Raw genomic sequence first — 20942 nt, 5'->3', positions numbered from 1 at the left:
ACAGTATTAAGATCCGGGACTAATCTCCAGCCATGGAGACCAAACCGTCTACAGATCAGTTGCACTGGTGTCGCAGGACATCTGATCAAATTTAACGCAATAATATAATATGATAGTGATTATAACAATAAATCAAGCTGTCAGATAAATGTAATTGAGTAAAAAGTGCAATATTTGCCTCTGAAATACTGGAGTAGCAGTACAAAGCAGCATAAACTGTAACATACGGCAGCATCTCAAAACTGTACTTAAGTACGGCCCCTGACGAAATGTACAGAATGACTGTCCCTTGGCCGGATTAACCTCCTGGGGCCCAGATGTTAGTTACTGGGGCCAGTAGACCCACATGGCAGTTTCGTTATTTCCCAAGGGGTCTAGAGCTGAGATGATGGATTGATGAATTGATTAGTCAACTGGGAAAAACGGGCAACGGTTTTCTAATCGATTCATTGCTTGAAACATTTCTAAACCAAAAAGGCCCAAGATTCGCTGAGACTGTTTCCTGTTTTTCTAGTTTTCTGTGGTAAATTCAGCAGTTTGGGGTTTTCTGTTGGACTGTTGGATATGTCAACTTTGACGGGCGTTTTTCACTATTTTCTATTTTCTATTGATGTCTTGATAATGAAAACGACTGGTTGGTTGCAGTCTCTCACTTCTCCCGTGATGGAATGACACTTCTTTGTCCTTAATACTTGACACACTGAAAAATGAAGAGGCCCTTTGGTGAAACCAGGACATTAAAACAAACGAGCACAGTGTAAAATGAAGCAATCGAGGTCTTAAAACTGGATTTTAAACCTTCTGCACGACAAGCTGGATGGAGGACGCGTCCGAGTTCACTTGAGACTTGGGAGGCCCATCCACTAGAAAACACTCTGACAGCTTCCTGTAAACGAGGTTTGTGCTGTAACACGGTTCTGCCATTCCCCAAATCAGTCCGGTTATTCTGCAAAAGCTTGAGCTGGACACCAGCAAAACCGGCCAGTGGTCTGAAGGGGCAGTCGCGATTAATCGAATTATGTGGACAGAAATGATGGGGAGTCATTGGCCCCTGGAGTTCTGCCCCCCCCGCATGCCTTTTCAAACGCTGCTTGACATCTCGACGCGTGGAAGCGCTCGGCGACTGCGTTTTACTGTGAAAGGCCTGGCCGGAAGTGCGAAGTTTTATTCTGGAGAAGTTGGAGCGGCGCAGGGAGGACAGCGATGGGACGCAGCCGATATTTACCCCGAATAAATCAAACTAAAGCCCGGACTCAGGCGCTAGTGATAGACGAGCGGTAGTCCCGGCGCCTCCGTGCCGCCTCACCCGCGTGTTTGCTCCGGGTTTCGCACGCAGACAGGTGCAGGGGAACTTCCCAGAGTTGTTCTTCCAGGGGGAGGAAGTTTGCGGCGGCGAAGGAAACATAATAGGAAACCGGGGAGGGCCAAAATATCCCGACATGGAGGACTCCGGGTCGGCCCTGGAGAAGAATGTGGCCGACCTCACGGTGATGGACGTGTACGACATCGCCGCGGTGGTGGGCCAGGAGTTCGAGCGGATCATAGACCAGTACGGCTGCGAGGCTCTGTCCAGGCTCATGCCCAAAGTGGTGCGGGTGTTGGAGATCCTGGAGGTGATGGTGAGCCGGAGCAGCATCAGCCCGGAGACCGAGGAGCTGCGGCTGGAGCTGGACAAGCTGCGGCTGGAGAGGCTGGACCGGCTGGAGAAGGAGAAGAGGCACAGAAAGGTCTGGAGCCGGTCTCCGCCGCACGGATTAACGCTGCTCCGCCTCAAAACCGGTCGCCGGCCGGTTGGTGGCCCGTTAGGGAACGAATCCACAGAGCGGGTTTCCCGGGGCCGCGCAGTTCCCTGCCGAACTGGGATTCAGGCGGGGGTGGAGCGAGCGCTCACGTTGTTTTTGTAAAAGTAAAAGTACGGATACTGCTGCCATGAAATAATACTCCATTACAAGTAAAAGTAACGATACTACCGCCATGAAATAATACTCCATTACAAGTAAAAGTAACGATACTGCTGCCATGAAATAATACTCCATTACAAGTAAAAGTAACGATACTGCTGCCATGAAATAATACTCCATTACAAGTAAAAGTAACGATACTACCGCCATGAAATAATACTCCATTACAAGTAAAAGTACGGATACTGCTGCCATGAAATATAATCCATTACAAGTAAAAAAGTACGGATACTGCTGCCATGAAATAATACTCCATTACAAGTAAAAGTAACGATACTGCTGCCATGAAATAATAATCCATTACAAGTAAAAGTAACGATACTACCGCCATGAAATAATACTCCATTACAAGTAAAAGTAACGATACTGCTGCCATGAAATAATACTCCATTACAAGTAAAAGTATGGATACTGCTGCCATGAAATAATACTCCATTACAAGTAAAAGTAACGATACTGCTGCCATGAAATAATACTCCATTACAAGTAAAAGTAACGATACTACTGCCATGAAATAATACTCCATTACAAGTAAAAGTACGGATACCAATGTAAAAATAATCCATTACAAGTAAAAGTACGGATACTGCTGCCATGAAATAATACTCCATTACAAGTAAATGTAGGGATACCACTGCCATGAAATAATACTCCATTACAAGTAAAAGTACTGATACCAATGTAAAAATAATCCATTACAAGTAAAAGTACGGATACTACTGCCATGAAATAATACTCCATTACAAGTAAAAGTAACATACTGCTGCCATGAAATAATACTCCATTACAAGTAAAAGTGCTGATACCAATGTAAAAATAATCCATTACAAGTAAAAGTATTGATACTACTGCCATGAAATAATACTCCATTACAAGTAAAAGTACCGATGCTACTGCCATGAAATATAATCCATTACAAGTAAAAGTATTGATACTACTTTCATAAAATATAATCCATTACAAGTAAAAGTACCAATAATACTGTAAAAATAATCCATCACTAGTAAAAGTATTGATACTACTGCCATGAAATATAATCCATTACAAGTAAAAGTATTGATACTACTGCCATGAAATAATACTCCATTACAAGTAAAAGTACCGATACTACTGCTATGAAATATAATCCATTAAGAGTAAAAGTATGGATACTACTGCCATGAAATAATACTCCATTACAAGTAAAAGTACCAATAATACTGTAAAAGTAATCCATCACTAGTAAAAGTATTGATACTACTGCCACAGACCGGACTCACGTCGTAAGAGCTTGACAGGAAGAGAAGAAAGAGAAAGAAACCGTACGGGGTTCAGTGAAGAGCGACAGTGTCCCTGAACTAAACGTCACAGTTAGAGGGCTACGAAAATACTCTAGCGGCCTTAAGTAGTGGGAGGTAAAGCTACGGTTACTGCCAGTGGTAAGACAAAAAAGTTAAAGTACCAATACAACAATCTAAAACTACTCTATTACCTGCAAAAGACCCGTACTTAAAGTATCAAAAGTAAAAGTACTCAGTGGTCAGGAAAATGTCCCCCGTGACTGACGCGCGTTTTTTTTCACTGGGTTCTCTTCACCTCACATGTCAGTTAGAGAGCGTGGTGCCCAACCCGGGGGTCGGGCCCCTCCAGAGGGTCACCAGTGTAAACCAGTCAGGGGTTCGTGAGAGGATTAATGGGAGGGGAAACTGCAACTGATGATCATTATTGATTAATCTGTCAGGCACCCTCTCAGTCAATCGGTTAATCGCTCGGTCTTCAAAAGCATCTGGTAAGAGTGGGGAAAAAAAAACAAAAAACGCCCGTCACAGTCTCCATCTTAGCGTCGCCGTGTTAACATCCTAAGACAGAGAAAAGCAGCAAATCCTCCAAACTAAGAAACTGGAAACAACAAATGCTTTTGAGATTTTTGCTAAAACAAGTAAACAAATAAACAATTAATTGATTATCGAAATAATTGGTGACTAATTTTCTGACAAGGTACGCTGCTTTTTTTTTTTTTGTAAAGGGTTTACGTGCCCGGAAGGTTGAAAACCACTGGTTTCATCGTGCATTCTATTACGCTTCTTATGCGAAAGCTTAAAGAGAAACCTTTTAAAACGCGAAAAGTAGCTGTATGGCGCAGGTGTCGGATAAATCCAGTGGAGCACAAGAGCACGACGTTCGGGAAACGCGGTGGAGCGGAAGTATAAGGCAGCAGGGAAATGGAAATTCACAAGGTGGGAGGCAGCGCCCGGAACACTTGAAATGATCAGACTGCCGTGTAGACACACTGCGGGAATCTTGCACTGGCTTTGTATCAGTCCGACAGTCAGGCTGCTCGGTGCTATTAAAAAAAAGAAAAAAAGAAAAAGGAATGTCACATGTCAGATTCTCGTGACAGTGACTGAGCCGCGTTGAACTCAGTCGCGGGTTCGCTGACTAACTGTGTCTCATGACCGTGATAAAGCGGGCGTTTCTGTGGGTGACGCCTGGTCGCTGCTGTGACTGAGACGGGCCGGGAGGGAAGAAGTGTCACAACTACTGCAAAACCCCTCGGTGCTGGGGAAAAAAAAAAAAACCAATGTGGAATTCTGGGACCGTTTTTTTTTTTTCTCCTCCTCTCTGTTCATGTATTTATTGATTTGAGATCCAGAGGTTTTTATATGCGACGTGATCAGAAGGATGCCGAGGCCTTCACGGTCACCAGAACCAGACCCAGCTTCCCGACACCTACGAGAGTGTTTTATCTGGTCTGGTGCGGGGGGGGGGTTTCAAACTGTGAGGCGGTCCTGTCAAAGGGGGCCACGGAGGGACGGATGTGAGGTCAAAGACACGGGTGCACGTCTGCGCAATTAAGTTACTCTCAAACATTTAGCGCCTTTTACACCGTACTCTTCCCCGGAGTCATGACTCCGTCAAATCTGATGCACCTGATGCACATATTTTTAGATTCAGTGAGACTTGCACTTCCTGAGGATATGATTATCCGTGATGTCCAAAAAATAAAAATTAAAATAAACATTATTTTAAATAAACATTTAAAAAAATCTCCTTAGAAATAATAGAAAAAAAGATGACCATCATAACTCCAGAACTTGCCTGAGAATCATCACTTTTTTATGTTTTCTTCAGTAACAAATTAATCCAGTGACAACTTTATGTACATCAGCGGGTAAACTGCAAACAGGAACTTATAATAGTAAATTCGGCATAATTTTAATGGTCTTAATTTGCTAAAATGTAAACATATATAGGCCAAGAAAAAAAAAAGTGGGCTCAAGTTGAAGTAGAGTTGACCCCATGGCAACATTATACTTCCTGTTTACATCCCCAAAAACCCCCAAATTATGGGAACTATAATATTAAATGTTTTATTTCACAGTGTCAGACTTTGAAAACCATTGCTCACCTTTCTAAGACACTTTATCTTGTTAATTATTATCAATTTTTTTTTTTCCACCCATTTAAAGTGTGACAGCAAAGGCTGATGGGAATGTCATTAGTTTGTCAGGTATTCGATGATAATGATGGCCAGAGGATGGCGCTCTATAAAGAGTCAGAGGATCACGTCGTCTGTACCAAATTTCATGGAAATCCATCCGGTAGTTGTTTAAAAAATATAGATATATTTCCAAAAAAAACCCCCAAATAACGTAAATAATGTGAACCCCACGGTGGGGTAAATGAATAAGTCAGAGGACCAGCAACGTCTTTATGATTCATCCTCTGGGGACCGCGAACGTCTGCTCAAAATATCCCGTGGCAATCCATCAAACAGTTGTTGAGATATTTCGGCTTGGACCGAAGTAGTGAACTCAGAGACAGAGTCATCAGTAGATGCTGTAGTAGCACAGAAGTACGTAAAGATGAGCCGGGAAGAGTTGAGGAGCCAACAGAAGGGAAAAGTCACATAGAATAACAGGCGGTTGGAGCCGGGCGACACCCTGAAAGAAGGTGTCGTCCTCTTAACACGGCCACGTGCAATAGATGTGGTCAGCAGCGTATTATAATGTTTAATATGACTGCGCGTGTGTTTTGTCGTCGTCTGTGTGCAGGAGCTGGAGCTGGTGGAGGACGTGTGGCGAGGGGAAGCTCAGGATCTGCTCTCCCAGATCGCTCAGCTGCAGGAGGAGAACAAAGCGCTCCTCACCAACATGTCCATCAAAGACCCCATGAGCGAGGAGGACCTGCAGAGGCACGAGGGTGAGGGCGTGGGCTCAGAAAGCGCACACAGGCGCACACACACACACACACACACACACACACATTCACGGACAGCATTCAAAGCTAATGCACCGTAGATGCTAGAAAATCAGAAAACGTTAAGTATTCTTTGGTGAGAAGACAGGAAATGTTACAGGTGTATTATAACACACACACACACACACACATACATATATATATATATATATATATATATATATATATATATATCTATATTATAATCTAACTCTCGGCAGGAAGGCAAATAAGTGTATTTCCCAAAATGACAAACTATTCCTTTAAGTAGTAAAAGAAAATGGAGGGAATTGTTTGCTACCTGCTGTTTTGTGTTCTGGTTTTGCACAAAACTTTCACTAAATATGTCTGCACCCACCTGCTTTTATGTGCATTTTCAATTGGCTCATTTAAAAAAAAAAAAAATTGTGATTAAACCGGTGGATTTGAAAAAAATGTCTTAAGTGTCGAAAAACATTTATACGCTCGGCTGAGGTGGAAAACTCGGTGTATCGATGAAAAGAAAACGCAAAAAAGTGCAGTGGAAACAGACTTGGCGAATAACTGACGACGTACATGAAGCGCGTGACTTCTATGTTTCTCAGGCCTCCGGTGAACGGCGAGTTTGTTCATTTCTAACTTCGGCAAACACTCAAACACACCACACAACAAACACATCCAGGCTTCGTCGACCACGGAAACTTAAAAACTAACACAAAACGCAAAGAACAAGCTGCTTCTCAGACACCAAACGGCCTTTTCATAGGTCAGTAATTCCCAATAGACCATATTTAAACATAGTATAAAATTAACTATCAAACAACGTTTCACTCAACTTCACATAATTACTGTCGAGAGAGTTTCACCCAAAAACACGCTGCAAGGTTTACACAGAGAGGAGCACCCTCCTCCTCTTCGTCAGCTGTCCGGTCCCTTCGCTTCTCAAAAGCACTAAATGGTCCCCGACCGGAGCTCTTGCACTGACGTCACCCCGTCGCGTCCTCTTCTTCTGCGGTGGTTTGACGGCACCGACGGGAGAATTAGCGCCACCGGCCGTTTATCTCGACGGGTCAGCTCCTGATATTCACACAGCAGCAGTTGATAGAAAAGCACATCCGTTCGTATTTTATTTGACGATTTTAGATTATTTCCGTTACATTTTGATGGAAACCTGACTGCTGACACCGGCTATGTCTCACATTAACATCCCTCTCTGTTATGCACACACACACACACACACACACACACACACACACACACACACACACACACAAAGGAAGCCTTCTCTGTGTCTGACGTCGAGCCAGTCTTGTCTCCGACTCAGAGGCTCTTTCGTGGTTCCACACAGAGGCCACAGTCACCCTGACACGCTGTGGACAGACCAGCCTCAGTGCACGAGCGCACACCTGCTGGACTCGCGCACACACCAGGGTTCCCTCTGCACAGCTCTGTCCCGTGGCTTTTTTTCTCTGACGGTGAAGACAAATGACCAAAAAAATCCAAACGTTCCCGCGTGCGCACTCCCTCACCGTCACTGCTCTGCTCTGCTCTTCTCTTCTCTCTCCCGCGGCCTCCAGGTATGACGGAGCGGGAGAAGCAGGTGATGAAGAAGCTTAAAGAAGTGGTGGACAAGCAGAGGGACGAGATCCGAGCCAAGGACCGCGAGCTCACGCTGAAGAGCGAGGACATAGAGGCAGTAAGACGACAGGACCGGGCTCCTGTTCTCTACTTACAGCTGCAGTTGAGGAAACTGTGCACGCACACTGTTTGAATTCATTACATTTGTTGATCCTGTAAAACGACCGACGTCACGTTACCTGCATATCAAGCACCAGAGGTGTAGACGAATTCAAACCCAGTGGTTAGTCAGAGGAGAGCGACAACACCGCGTTGCTGTTTCAACTGAACTACACGCAATCTGCCATTTTTAGCATCAGATAGCTAGAAACAGCAACCTCTGACTGTGAAGGAACCATGATGTACCGTGATGTTTTCCCGGGTCATAGCAGGAAAAACACAGGTGTAATTAACGACGCTAACCACGGCCGTAGTGCAGCTTTAACGGGACTGTGTTGCTCACACTCTGCATGGATTCCTACCCCTCACCCCCTTTGTCTGGTCGTACCTCCCGTTCCGCTGTCGTATCCACCCCGTCTCTGTCGCGTCTGTGCTCTTTCCGCAGCTCCAGCAGCAGCAGTCCCGCCTTATGAAGATCAACCACGACCTGCGTCACAAAATCTCCGTGGTGGAGGCCCAGGGGAAAGCACTGATCGAACAGAAGGTGGAACTGGAGGCCGGCGCTCAGGCTCGGGGGCAGGAGGTCGGCGCCCTTCGGCAGGAAGTCGCGCGCTTAAGGGAGCGGCTTCAAGGAGAGCTGCCCGCCCAGAATCCAGAGGAGCCCCCACCGCAGCCCCCCTCACCTGCAGAGGTAACACAGCTCACAAAACCACTAAAACCAGCTCGAATGTAACGCTGGAATGAGTTTGACGGTCTCAGCTCGTGCAAGAAAAATATCCGTTTTAAAAGATTGTGTCATTGTTTTAAATCATATATCAACTGTGCTGATCTTTAGCCTCTGGCCGTCCTCACTTTCAGAGCACCTGAGTTTAACTACAGTGATGGACAAAACAGTAGAATGACCTCATGCTGAAGGACTTTCATGGCGTCCTGTTAAGTCAGTGGTTTTATGTAAGTAAAGTGCACTGTGGGTTAAAGCCTGGCCCCGGACCTCTGTCCATTGCTGTCACTTTCTGTCTCAAGTCTTTCCTTACAGGCCTCTTCTCACAGCCGAGGTTTTTTTATCTAGTCGCGGCAGGAAAAGCCCAGGTGCTACTGCTACACGCGAACGATGGCTCCGTGACATTTAAGTGTCCCGGTAAATCCCGGCAGTGTGACGCTGAGCCAGCTTGCACGACAGCGGGACCCTGACACCGGAGCAGCTAAATCTGATTCGGCCATCGTTCGCTCTATTATTTCCTCCGGTGCTTTTCCTACCTGTCACCAAAAAGAAATTAAAAAACGGCCCATTGCATCTCTTCTAAAAAAGGTTAAACTGCCAAAAAACGCTGCTAAAGGGTCTTTACAGGAACAGCTCTTCCCATCTCAAGTATATTACCCAGAACGCCAAACTGCTCCTTTAAGTAATAAGCACTTAAATCACAATTATTGATGCAGCTTCACCGGCCAGTCGCATTAACTTGAATGCCAAGTAGCTGTAACAGTGTGTTCCCATTTTAAAAGAAGTCAGCTCTTCAAACCATTAAATATGATTGATAACCATTCATTTTCCACTTAAAGCCATAAGGGTCATGGCCAAATTGTAGGTGCATGAATCACCGGAACAGTTCGACGTCTGTACGACCAGCTTCTTAAGTGATATGCAGGCGTTTACTAAAAGGCTGAGTAAACAGAAAATAAACTGTCTTCTACTCCACCAGCGTGGCAAAGCTGCTACAGTGGTGGCGGCGGCTGGGGGCTGGTCAGACAGGCCTGACCTCCCTGGGCTGATGTCGGTCGGGTCTGACCCCGCCCCGCGGCCCCCGCCTGGTTCCCTCAGCCCGGGGGGACACGAGGACGGGGACGAGGAGGCTGAGGACGAGGCGGTGTTGCTCTGGGTAATGCAGAGGTGCTAGTTGGCAAGTGAGCGTGCTGTGATTGTCCCGACTCTCTAACTCCGAACCTGCACTCCTCCCAGAGGAAGAACGACCTTATAGGTGGAAACGAAACAAGAAAAGACCCCCAGTAGACTAACATTTGTCTGACACATGAGAAGTGCTGAAATGACTCTGCACGGGTGTTTGTGAACTAACAGAGTGTCGGTAGGACTCTCTTGCTCCTCAGCCAACTGGGTGAGACTGTCGGGACGACTGCACTGACGACCCTCCTAAATATAGACGAGTCTGACCGGCTCGGCCTCTAACAGCACTTGAAGTTTTCCGTTCATGTGCCTTAACCCTGAAACGCACTGACGACGACAGCGGTAGTTTAAAGTCCAGCTGAAATTAAATGGCTTTTTCTTGCCTGCTGCAGCCACACATCCGCTCTGTAAATCACTTGTCCCGTCTTCTCCTTTGAGGAAAAAAAAAAATCACAAACCAAAAAGGGAGAAATTCGATACGTTAGGGTTTCACCTTTGTATCAGTCCGTCAGGATATCGGAGAACTTGTTTCAACCAGTCAAACTGCTTGATTTTAATCCGTATTTGCAAAAAGCCCAAACGTCGGCGTCGTCTTGTCCTGCACCTCCGCTTGTCAGTAAATTAGCTGCTAGGCTGCAGGACATTAAACCGCAGGGGAACTTGAAAATGAACGTGTCACTTGGGTGCGTCCAGATTCTGGCGTGGGCCTTGTCCTTCGGCACCACTGCCCACGACAGGCTGCCGTCAGTGCTCCTCGCAAAGACCCTTTTCCTTCTGTTTAATAATAAAAAACTGTTCACAATAAATAAAAAAAACACAGACGTTATTTTGGACCACAAAAGGGATGACTAAATGTGATTTCAGTTGGACTTTGCTGTATAGAATACATATTAATAAGAGCTGTGGTCTGGCTTTTTTTTTGTTTTGCTCAGTGCATGAGAGACTTAAGTCGGCTGCATGCGGTGTTGAAATCTCTCAGAGTTTGAGAAAAACCAAAACGGTTGGGTTTAGTTCAGAGGCTGGAGGGAAGGGCGAACTAAACAGATGTATTGGAACAAGGCTCGAAGTCTGACTTAGAGTTCAATGTTTGCCACCAGGAGGCGATGTGCGATGAGGACATGCCTGCCGTGTTCCAATATTTCACCAAGGTATCCTCACTTCCTTGCTGCCCTCCCTCCTTCCTTCCTTCCTTCCTTCCTACCTTCCTTCCTCCTCTCTGGTTCGGTTTCCCGGGTGTGATGCGACTCTCTCTCGGCAGGAGGCGCTGTGCGAGGAGGAGACGGGAGGCCTGGACCCGAAGGACCCCAGCCGGCCCCGGTTCACCCTGCAGGAGCTGAGGGACGTCCTCCACGAGAGGAACGAGCTCAAGGCCAAAGTCTTCCTGCTGCAGGAGGAGCTGGCCTACTACAAAAGGTACTGAGAGACACGGGAACGGACCGCTACAGTAGCACAGCGACGGCAACGTTAACGAGGATTTCTCTCTGTGTGCTGTGCTCTGTGCGGAGTTGAATAAGCTGCCTCCCAAATATGTTTTTGATGTTTTACATTTTATTTCATTGATAACTGCATCTTGAGCTGGGCCCCACAACCATTTTCCACATCTTTTTTTTACCTGTTGGACCTTCCTGCGCGTTCGTATGGTTTCTTAGTTCACAGCCTTCTGGTCTGTCTTAGTTCCTGTTTTCTATTATTTGTCAGTGTCACACAGTGAAGGCTCCTCTCCGTCCTGTGACTTGGTCATGATTAATAATAAGTTAGCAGAAGTAATATGTATAAATCAGAATATCACCTTCTGGACTCGACAGGAATGATATTAAATTCTCTTTAAATCTCTGATGTACCTCGTCTACCGGCAGCAGAATTTCTTTCCTGCTCCATATTTTTTCTTTTCCATTCCAGCCAGTGTCCTATTATTTCATTCCAATTTATTAATCACCATTAGTCCCTCGATTGTTGTTAATTGCAACCGTAGACGAGTAGACGGTATTTCAAACAGTTATCGATTTCAAAATAAGATAAATGATAGTTTAGTTTATTTGATTGAATTTAAATTTAAAAGCTTCCCTGTAGAGTTTTCTCGTAAACAAACAAGAGACGTTTACATCAGTGTTACTCACCAAAACGCAGTGTGTGTGTCCTTGAGTTCTACTAAACGTGTTGAATGCGTTTTCTTCCTTATTAATGGTTTTAAGTGATAATATTTTTGACCATATCACGCAGCCCTTGTGTTTAGTATACTCTCAGACTTCGCTGTCAGCAGGAGGAAGTCGCTCGAACCGTTCATAGGTTGGTTCTCAAGTGTCATTCTTAGAGGTTAAATAAATACCAGCCCACGACCTTATTGTTCTTTCCCTGAAAAAGTCTGCTGTGCTGTATTTTATAACTGTGGTGGCATGTCGTCAGCAAACCAGACTGAGCTCGGCATGTCGATGGTGACAATGATTGCTCTGTCTTTCGCAGCGATGAGACGGAAGACGAGATCGCTACTCCCTCTCCGTCTCCCTCGCCCGAACTGAGGACTCGCTCCCGATCTTCTGCCCAGCCAGAGTCAGGAATCAGACGCCTGTATGTTGTGCTCACACGCCTGCACGTGCACTCACACACGCACTCACTCACTCAGACACATCTGCTCGGGAAAGAAACACACGGACTCCCTTCGTGAAGTCGCAGCTGAGTTAAAAGTCAAAAGGTTGCTTGCTTTGCATGCGCTGAGTAAAGGCTGACTATTGGGTCTCTGCATGCTCAAACATTTACATGTTATTCTTCAAGAAATACGCAAATGAAATCTTCACCAGCAGGACTAAACACCTGTCTCTATTTCAGGCTGGTAACATTAGCTTCTTGCCTGGTTTACTGTCATCGGATTATATTTTAATATTAATTTTCCAGTTAGTGGCGAAAGCAGCCGAGCAAAATGTCGTCGCACATTAGCACCAAATTTGGAATTTGGAATATAAGCAGGAGGACAGTTGTGTTTCAGCCGTACCCACACACGCCCACATCCTGTGTTTGTCCGGCCTGTAAAAACAAACGAAGAGAGATAAAACAGCGGCTCGGTGATATGTGTCGGCTCCCGGCCCGTCCTCCGTGCCAACACGCTGCTCGGGCTCATGCGAGGGATCAGAGGTGTGTGCACGTGAAAGTCAGAATTCCCCAGAAACTGAAGTAAAAGTGCTGAATTATTGTCAGCTAAATGTAGTTATAGTATCGAAGGTAAAACAGAGCTGATTAGACCGTTTTTAGATCGTTAAATACTGAGGCATCAGTGTGTGAAAATGGCATTTCACCCCTCCGAAGGGTCCCGGGTAAATCCGAGAGACGATTAGCGGGGGAGGAAAGACAGCGATCTTTGCGTTTTCATGAAATACTTTATAATCGCGCCTCTGTGAGCCTCGACCGGTTGTTTAAATGAAACCATGAGGGAAGTTCAGGGGGGAAGTGTCTCCGTGGTTGAACTAAACTAAACTAAACTGGATAAAATGAAATAATTTGCTGATTTTTGGAGTGAAAGGAAATAAATAAATACAAGTCCTGCGGCAAACAGACATTTAAAATGTCAATGCACTTTTACTTATTGTATGAACTTAAAAAAAAGGGAAAAAAATGACAGTAATTGTGGCGTGTGCAGAAGTTTGGGCACCTTTTTTTAAAAATTTTAAGTTCGTGAAATAAAAAGTAACAGCGCATTAACATTTGAAGAACGGCTCCTTTTTACTGTCTGTTTGCTGCAGGGGTTGGATTTACTTCTGTTCACTTAAAAAAAAATCAACCAAATATGTAATTAGCCCAAATCTTTGAATACAACTGTATGTAAAAACTTAATATTAAAAATAAATAGTAACTATAGCTGTTATGTAAATAAAGTGCAGTAAAAAGTTCAATGTTTCCCTTTGAAGTGTTGCTGAGTAGAAGCATAAAGTGGCATAAAGTGGAAATGCTCAAGTCCAGTGGAAGCGTCTCATCACTGTGTGTTAAGTAGAGTCATTTCCGCCTCTGTGCATGAGAAGCGCCTTGCTTGACTTTTTCTTTCAGCTCTATCAGACACACTCGCCGCTCTCTGTGCACGGCTAACGACGAGCGGGGTCGTGGGTCGGGCACAGCACTTGACCCACAGGACGCACGATCACCACGCGGCAAGCGAGGGAGAGTGTGTTTTCACGTGCCCGGCACCCGTTTGTCTTCTCTGTCTAGAATCAGACTTCTTCTTTTGGTTTGATTTTGTTTGGGAACTTTACATGAGGTCAAACAGAGGTCAAAGTTTGATGTGGTCCCTGTCTCCCCCTGTTCGTCCCTCCCCTCCCCTCCCCTCTCTGTGTATCTCTTCCTGTTCGTTTGTGTGCGTGTGTGCGCGCGTGTGTACGTGTGTGTGTGTGTGTGTGTGTGTCTACCTCTGTGTAACAGGATCTTCACAGCCATTATGCCGATGGTGGCGGCTGGTTTGATCCCAGATGACCCCACTTTACAGCCAATCAGACGTCTCATATCGCTTGTATGACTCTATATTTGGTTGGCTTCAGAGTCTGTCCCTCTTTCTCGCTTAACAGCCTCGACCCCCTTTGCATGTGCTGGCTTTTCCGAGCCACCTCCCCTTCCACCTTTGTAGTATTCTGATTGGCTGATCGTGGGGCTGTCTCATTGTCATCGTCCGCCGGGATGATCGCGGATCATGAACATCAGCCAGTCAGAATAGACACGTAGTCTGTTGTCGTCTTGTCTCGTCTTTTCCTTCACTGACCACAGTAACTACCTGTCCACCCATGCGCCTGCGCTGTAAACTCACAAAAAATAATTCAGTGGAATTTACACACTAAAGCGCCTTTAGCTCTCCTGCAGCAGTGATTTAAAAGAACATGTGAAAGACAGCAACAAGTCGGCTCATCGTTTTTTTAGCTGAGTTAATCCTAAAATCTGTTCAAATTCAATTACAATCTGTTGCATTTCTCTGGAAAGCACTTAGCTGACAAAACAAAAACTATTACTATCAAGGCCTAAGTTTTGCTAGGTGCTCTGTGTGGCAAAGGAACAATCGCTGCATGAATTTTGAGACGTTACTATCATTATTACCGACAAATGGGAACATCCTCCCACCGGCTTTGTATTCGTGCCTCAACCCTGAGAGCGAGATGAGACATTCTGAACGCAGAAAAAAAAAATTTTTTTTTTTCTTCCCCGGCACATAAATTTTATTTTCCGTAAAGTAAAGTAAAATACTTTTCATGCAAAAGGATCATTTGATTTTTTGCCCCCGATGAGTGTGTCAACCACGTGCAGTGAGTGCCGAGTAATAACCTCTCTTCGGCTCTTCGGGTGCAATCGGACGGAGGGCGTGGCGACGTTTTTCGCCTGGCGTCATTCACACGCGTTTTTCGCCGCTGTACCGACCGGCGCGCTGGCCGCGTCTGCGCCCGCGTGTTCGGCTCGGCGTCCGACCGGACTCGAGAGAACCGCAAGCTCCGGTTCCTTCTCCGGTTCCACATTTGCCTTGTTCCGTGTAAACAGCAGCTGGGCTGCCTGGTTCCCCGGATGGTTTCAGCTACACGGCCAAAGCATTACCATCGTCAATGCAGTTTATCTCCCTGCAGTTTACTCACGTTTATTTTAGACAAAACTACATCTAAGATATGATTTTGTCGGACAGAGCGCTACATCTAAAAGCATATAGCATTGAAAAAAAGCCGTGCTATAAGGTGGTTAGTACTAATTAGTAAGCCAGCTATATAAATATTACACCCGCCCCAGGGCTCTGCTAAAGGTCAGTTATTAGTGTAATGCCTTGGCCGTGTAGCCGGCGACTGTCACGTTAGCCAGTTAGCTTAGTTAGCTTAGCTAACTACTGCTTACGTGACAAAAATGAGCAAGCTATCCACCGAGGTAGCTAGGTTGCTACGGGGGTCATGTTGTGTCTTTACAGCGCTGTCAAATACAACAGGTTTGAGATTTAAAAAACCCTCGGCAGACATCTTAACTGCCACTGTAGGTCACCTGGACGCTGTTTCCGCCCCCTGGAAAGGCCACAGACGCTCGGCCAAGATCGTTGACCTCTCGCACTGTCGCTCCGAGGTCAACTGGCCAGTAGCGAAGCTTCACTTGATCACGTGACTGACACGCAACCCCCCCCCCCCCAAAAAAAACCCCCCCAAAAAAACATTTTGAATCGCAAAAGTTTTAGGTCTCGCGACATAACGCTTAACACTCGCCCTTCAAAACTACAAACTACTCACCCGTTTGCTCAAATTAAATTATTCTCTGCATCTTAATAATTTCAAAGTTCAATTTTTGTGCCCAAAAAAATAAAATTAAATTAAAAAAAATCTTTTTCCTATCCTCGAAATGTCCCATCGCATGTTCCGGATTGTGGCCCAAATATAATCCCATACTGGCCTCCTCGCTGCAGTTTAAAATATTTGCTCCGGGTCAGATCCTTTTACAGCAGAGAATCGCACCGCAAACAGTCTCGGGCAAAAGTATCCTGAAAATACTTATCTGCCTCCTCCTCAGAGCCAAAAAGCCCGTAACAGTCAAGAAAAACCATCACCGTTGCCACAGGTGACAATAGGAGGGTTTATGGGAAATGCGGTTCGTAAATGCCAGAGACAGACACTCCAGACAACACCACTGATGCCAGATAAAGGCTGCAGCCCTTGTCAACTGTGTTTTCATTAATTTACACTAATTATACCTGGGTAGTAATAGGACACAATAGTTGTGATGTACAGTCCGGACCGTAAGCGTTTGGACGGTTACACATCTTTTGTTCTTCAGACTCCGAGCTTCAGCGCACTCGATCTGAAATAAAATAACGGAGTCTACATTAAAGCGCCAGGCCTCCGCTTTAATTCGAGTGGGTTTACATCAGTATGGAAATAGCTGTGTGGGAGATAAAGCCCTTTAAACACATAGCGCCCAAATTTTAGGGGAAAGTAATCGGACGCTTGGCTACTAAAGGCTTCTTGGGCAGCGGTGTGTCGTCTCAGTGATAGTTCAGGAAAGAAAAAAAACCCCTTTAGGACTGCTCAGCAAGTCAAGAACGCTGCCCAGGTTCTGGGCGGACGTGTTTCCTTGTCAACGATCAACAGAAGACGCCATGACCAGAGCCTGGGAGGATTCCCCGCGAGACGCAAACCCCTGGTGAACCTCTAAAAACAGAAAAGGCCGGGCTGCAGTTCACAAAAAACACACAAAACGGAACCGGGGGAGTTCTGGAGCAAAAGTCTACGGACCGATGGAACAAAAATCCACCTCTGTCAAAATGATGGAAAGAGGACATTGTGGAGAAAAGCGGAACAGCTCATCTGACAACACAGTGGTTCTGCTATGGCTCGGGCCAATGGAACTGGACCACTGGCGTTTATTGATGATTTCCCTGCTGACGGAAACAACAGGATGGATGTAGACGTATACATGGGCGCTCTGTGAGCTCAGATTCAGTGGCACCGAACGACGTTTCATCATTCAGCGGGACGACGATCCCAAACATGCGGCCCAAGCAGCCCCAGAGCTTTTCGGGGGGGGGGTGGAGCATCCTCGACTGGCCGAGTCAAGTCACCCGGTGTCAGGAGGACCAGACCAGAGGCAGAGAGACCCCGCAACAAGCCGAAGAGCCGAAGGAGGCTGCGGCGAAGCTCTGGGAGGGCGACACCAAGGAAGATACAAAGAGTCTGCTGACGTCTGTGGGTCAAAGTCTTCAGGCCGTCGTTGACGGCAAAAGGATTTCCTCCAAAGCATTATGATGATTTTTTTTTTTTTTTTGACTTAATGTGTATCTGTCCAATTACTTCTGAGCCCCTAAACTCCGGGCATCATGTGTTTAAGCGGCTTTATCTCCTGCACGGTTCTTTCTATGTTGATGTACAACCTACTCAAATTAAAGCTGAGACTCTGCACTTTAATTGTAAAGAACAAAACAAAAACAAAAAAGTGTACCCGTCCGAATACTTAAGGTCCGGACTATATTTTTTTTGTCGTTTTTGTTTTAAATGGTAGTTTGCCGTAACTCTTAACACTGCTTCACACATAACTGTTTTATATCCACTGCAAACACCGCATATGTTATGTCCGACCCCTGCTTGACACGTCCACTTAAGACGCTGCCTCTGTCTCCTCTCTCCACGCTCTTTTCCCTCAGGTTTAGCTTCTTCTCACGTGACAAACAGCGGACTTCGCAGCGGAGCGCGCAGTTTGACGGCGGCTTCGGCTCGTGGGCGGGGAAAGACGACGTGTACACGGAGCAAGCCCAGGAGGCGCTGCAGCACATGTAGTGGCTGGACACCAGGCCCGTCGAGGTTACTCAAACTCCGAAACTCTTTAACACGCCATGTTCGTCGCCCGGGGCCGCCGGCTTGTGGAACCATCGACCGCGCAGCGAACCGCCGCTAGTGACTCACACTGCAGCCGAAATATCATGTGCTTGAGGTGAGAGGACTGACGGGGAAAAAAAAAAAAAAAAAAAAAAAAAGGTTTATTTAAGCACATGGGAATTATATATCTCAGTCAGTGATAGCACATGCAGACTGTTCAGCTTCAAATATGACAGAAAGAATTTTGGTGCCTGGAGGTTTTTTGCAGAAATCAGACCGATTCGTGTGATTCGACAGTGGGGAGAGTAAACTCAAGTTGTTGGATGGAAAGAGGAAGGTTGTTGCAATTCAAGTGGTTAATGATGTGTTGCTGAAGGTCCAGAGGAAACGGCGGGCGAACGCTTCTACGCAGATGAGGGTTTGGGACACAAAAGTGTGCGGTAAGTTTCTCTGTCTGGAGCTACACAACTCCAGATGCGGACTTCATCGCTTTAGTAGAAAAGTGAAGTTGAGTTTTCAAGGGTTTGCCGTGAAGGATGAGCGTTTTGTATCACAGCTCCCACAGAGACAAAAGGCAAACCTGCAAAGAAAACATACATTCGCTGTATTTTGTAACTTTCTGATCTGGAGTTTTGTTCTTTTTGTTATGTTTTTTTTTTTTGAAAACGAAAGCAACACTTTTGTGTCCCTTTTTAAATTAAATTTCTGTCCTTGTTCGTGTGGGCAGCTAGTGGGTCCGTCACCAGCATTCTGCCAATTCGGACTGTGCAGCTCTGCAAATTTAAAAAACAAAAAACAAAAAAAAAAACGGGGGCCTGTTCATGAAATGTTGCATAGAATCAAAAACCCAAAAGCTGTGTACAGAAGAAGATAAAAGCACTTACAGATGCTTTTAATATAATAGACTTACAATGTACTATACACCATGCAACAACAGCAACAGTAGGTATGGAAGCCCATTTCTGCCAAGACGATTAAAAAAAATGGCTTAGTTTAAGAATGGTGAAAATACTCATCGCAAGTCAAACCGTTGACCCAATTTAGTCCCACTCAATCCTCATAATCTTGATTTACTAAATCAACATTACGGCCTATTTACCAAGCCTTTTTGGACTTAGTGTCCCATAATGTTGACTTGGTAAGGATTCATGGTTTTAACTTACCGTCTCGTAGTTTTGATTTAGTGTCTCACACGTTGTACTTACCAGGACTTGTTTAAGACTTATTTACCAGGCCTGCCTAATTCTGACCTTCAGAGTATCTCGTAATTTTGATTCACTAATTTTTACTTAGCAAGTCATTATAATTTTGACTCGGCGTCCCACAGTCTGAACTTAGTATTTCATTATTTTGACTCGGTGTATAAAAAAATTTGAATAATCATAACGTTGACTTTGTGCCATCAGTTTTGAACGATAGGTCATAAAAATTCTGACTCACTAACTCATGATATTGACTTAGTTTCTCATCATAGTTTTGGTTCAGAAAGTGAAAATTATGAGATATTAAGCCAAAACTTATGCAAAATTTTAAATTCCCAAATAGCAAACAAAACATCAGTAATGTTAATACAGTTTACAGAGTTATATGTATTTCATTTTTATGTATATGGTTACATTTGTCATAATTAAACGAAGAACATACTGTCTGTTAAAAGGACAGTTGTTTCGCTTTTTGTCATTAATAACTGAATGAATTCTTTTTTTACATTTTTTTTTTATTGTGACATGAACTTTCCACATTACCACATTAAAAAAAACAAAAGCAAATCAAAACACAGCAAACAGAGCGAAAAGGTTTGTTTTATTTCAGCGGTGTCCAGCTGAGGACATGGTTCTGGCAATAATGAATTCAAAGTGTTATTATTAGTTTCCAAGGAGAAGTGCAAAGGAGCTTTAAAAGGTGCTTTTTAAACAATTGCGCTAAAGAATTAATTCAGTTATTAAAGACAAAAAGCTGAACGACTGTCATTTTAACATGTTTTTTATTTAGTTATGACACAGCAAACGCATACATAAAAACGAAATACATATGACTACGCATGTTGTATTTCAGTTTATTTCTTTGATTTTTTTTTTTTTGTTGGGGCATTTTAACTCTTCCCTAAGTTTTGGCTGAGTATCTCACACTTTTACTCACTAAGTCAAAATTTTAAGATGCTCACCGTCACATAATTTTGACCTCTGAGTGGGTAATTTTGACTTAGTTACTCATAATTTTGACCGTTAATGTTGTTTCGTTTATCATACCTCATCTATTCGTTATCCTTTCCTGGCAGAAATGGGGCTTCCACGATTGTAAGGCGCGCTCCTCTCTCTTACTCGCCGTCGTTATGAAATGAACACAACTGTCCGCTCAGTGCCAGAGCGACGGAATGCAATGTGCGAATTCTAATAAAATCCACCACTAACGGTGCCAGATCTGCCGCTGTTCAGAGATTACAGCAATTTCTAGTATCACCAGCCGAACCAAAGCAGGTTGTAATAAAATAACCTTCCTCTTTGGTGATTAAGAAAAAAGATGCAGTACATTGAAAAAGGAAAAAAAAAAAAAAAAGATATTCATTCTACATTTTACTCACTTTTGATTTTTAAAAAAATGCAGTAATCTGTGCAGATTCCTCACAGCCTTTGAGCACCCCAGGACACAGTAGAACTAGAGTTTACAAAAGCAGAATAGTCAGTATTAAACTTCAGAAGCTCGCTGCCTGTACGAGACTTTACCTCTTATTTAAGTTTCTAATACAACGGAGGAGGAATGCATTGATTGTAATCGTCCTGTCCCGAGAAACTGAGTTAAACCTGAACAGAGATTAAGATATAAATCTGGTAATAATAAAATATAAGTCTG

The 20942-nt window shown here is 44.6% G+C and overlaps 1 protein-coding gene across 5 annotated transcripts; it reads left to right on the top strand.

Moving 5' to 3' along the window:
* The first annotated feature begins 1183 nt into the window (after nt 1–1183).
* On the top strand, nt 1184–20631 carry rilpl1 (Rab interacting lysosomal protein-like 1). 5 transcript variants are annotated; one of them, XM_040157637.1, is made up of 10 exons: nt 1184–1727; nt 5996–6143; nt 7736–7854; nt 8341–8586; nt 9596–9772; nt 10893–10943; nt 11054–11208; nt 12256–12360; nt 14197–14284; nt 17921–18009. In XM_040157637.1, exons 1-10 carry the CDS (start codon nt 1440–1442, stop codon nt 17924–17926), a joined length of 1383 nt encoding a protein of 460 aa, XP_040013571.1. In that variant the 5' UTR covers nt 1184–1439; the 3' UTR covers nt 17927–18009. The 5 variants fall into 5 exon arrangements, with proteins under 5 accessions (XP_040013571.1, XP_040013570.1, XP_040013572.1 ...); XM_040157636.1 differs by lacking the exon at nt 14197–14284 and having other exon boundaries at nt 17921–20631; XM_040157638.1 differs by lacking the exon at nt 17921–18009 and having other exon boundaries at nt 14197–14290.
* Nucleotides 20632–20942: the final 311 nt, after the last annotated feature.

This window comes from Xiphias gladius, chromosome 20 (assembly GCF_016859285.1).
Source record: "Xiphias gladius isolate SHS-SW01 ecotype Sanya breed wild chromosome 20, ASM1685928v1, whole genome shotgun sequence".
Classification (NCBI taxonomy): Eukaryota; Metazoa; Chordata; class Actinopteri; order Istiophoriformes; family Xiphiidae; genus Xiphias; species Xiphias gladius.
Note: the sequence above shows the minus strand (reverse complement) of the source record. Positions and strands in the feature narration are given on the sequence as shown.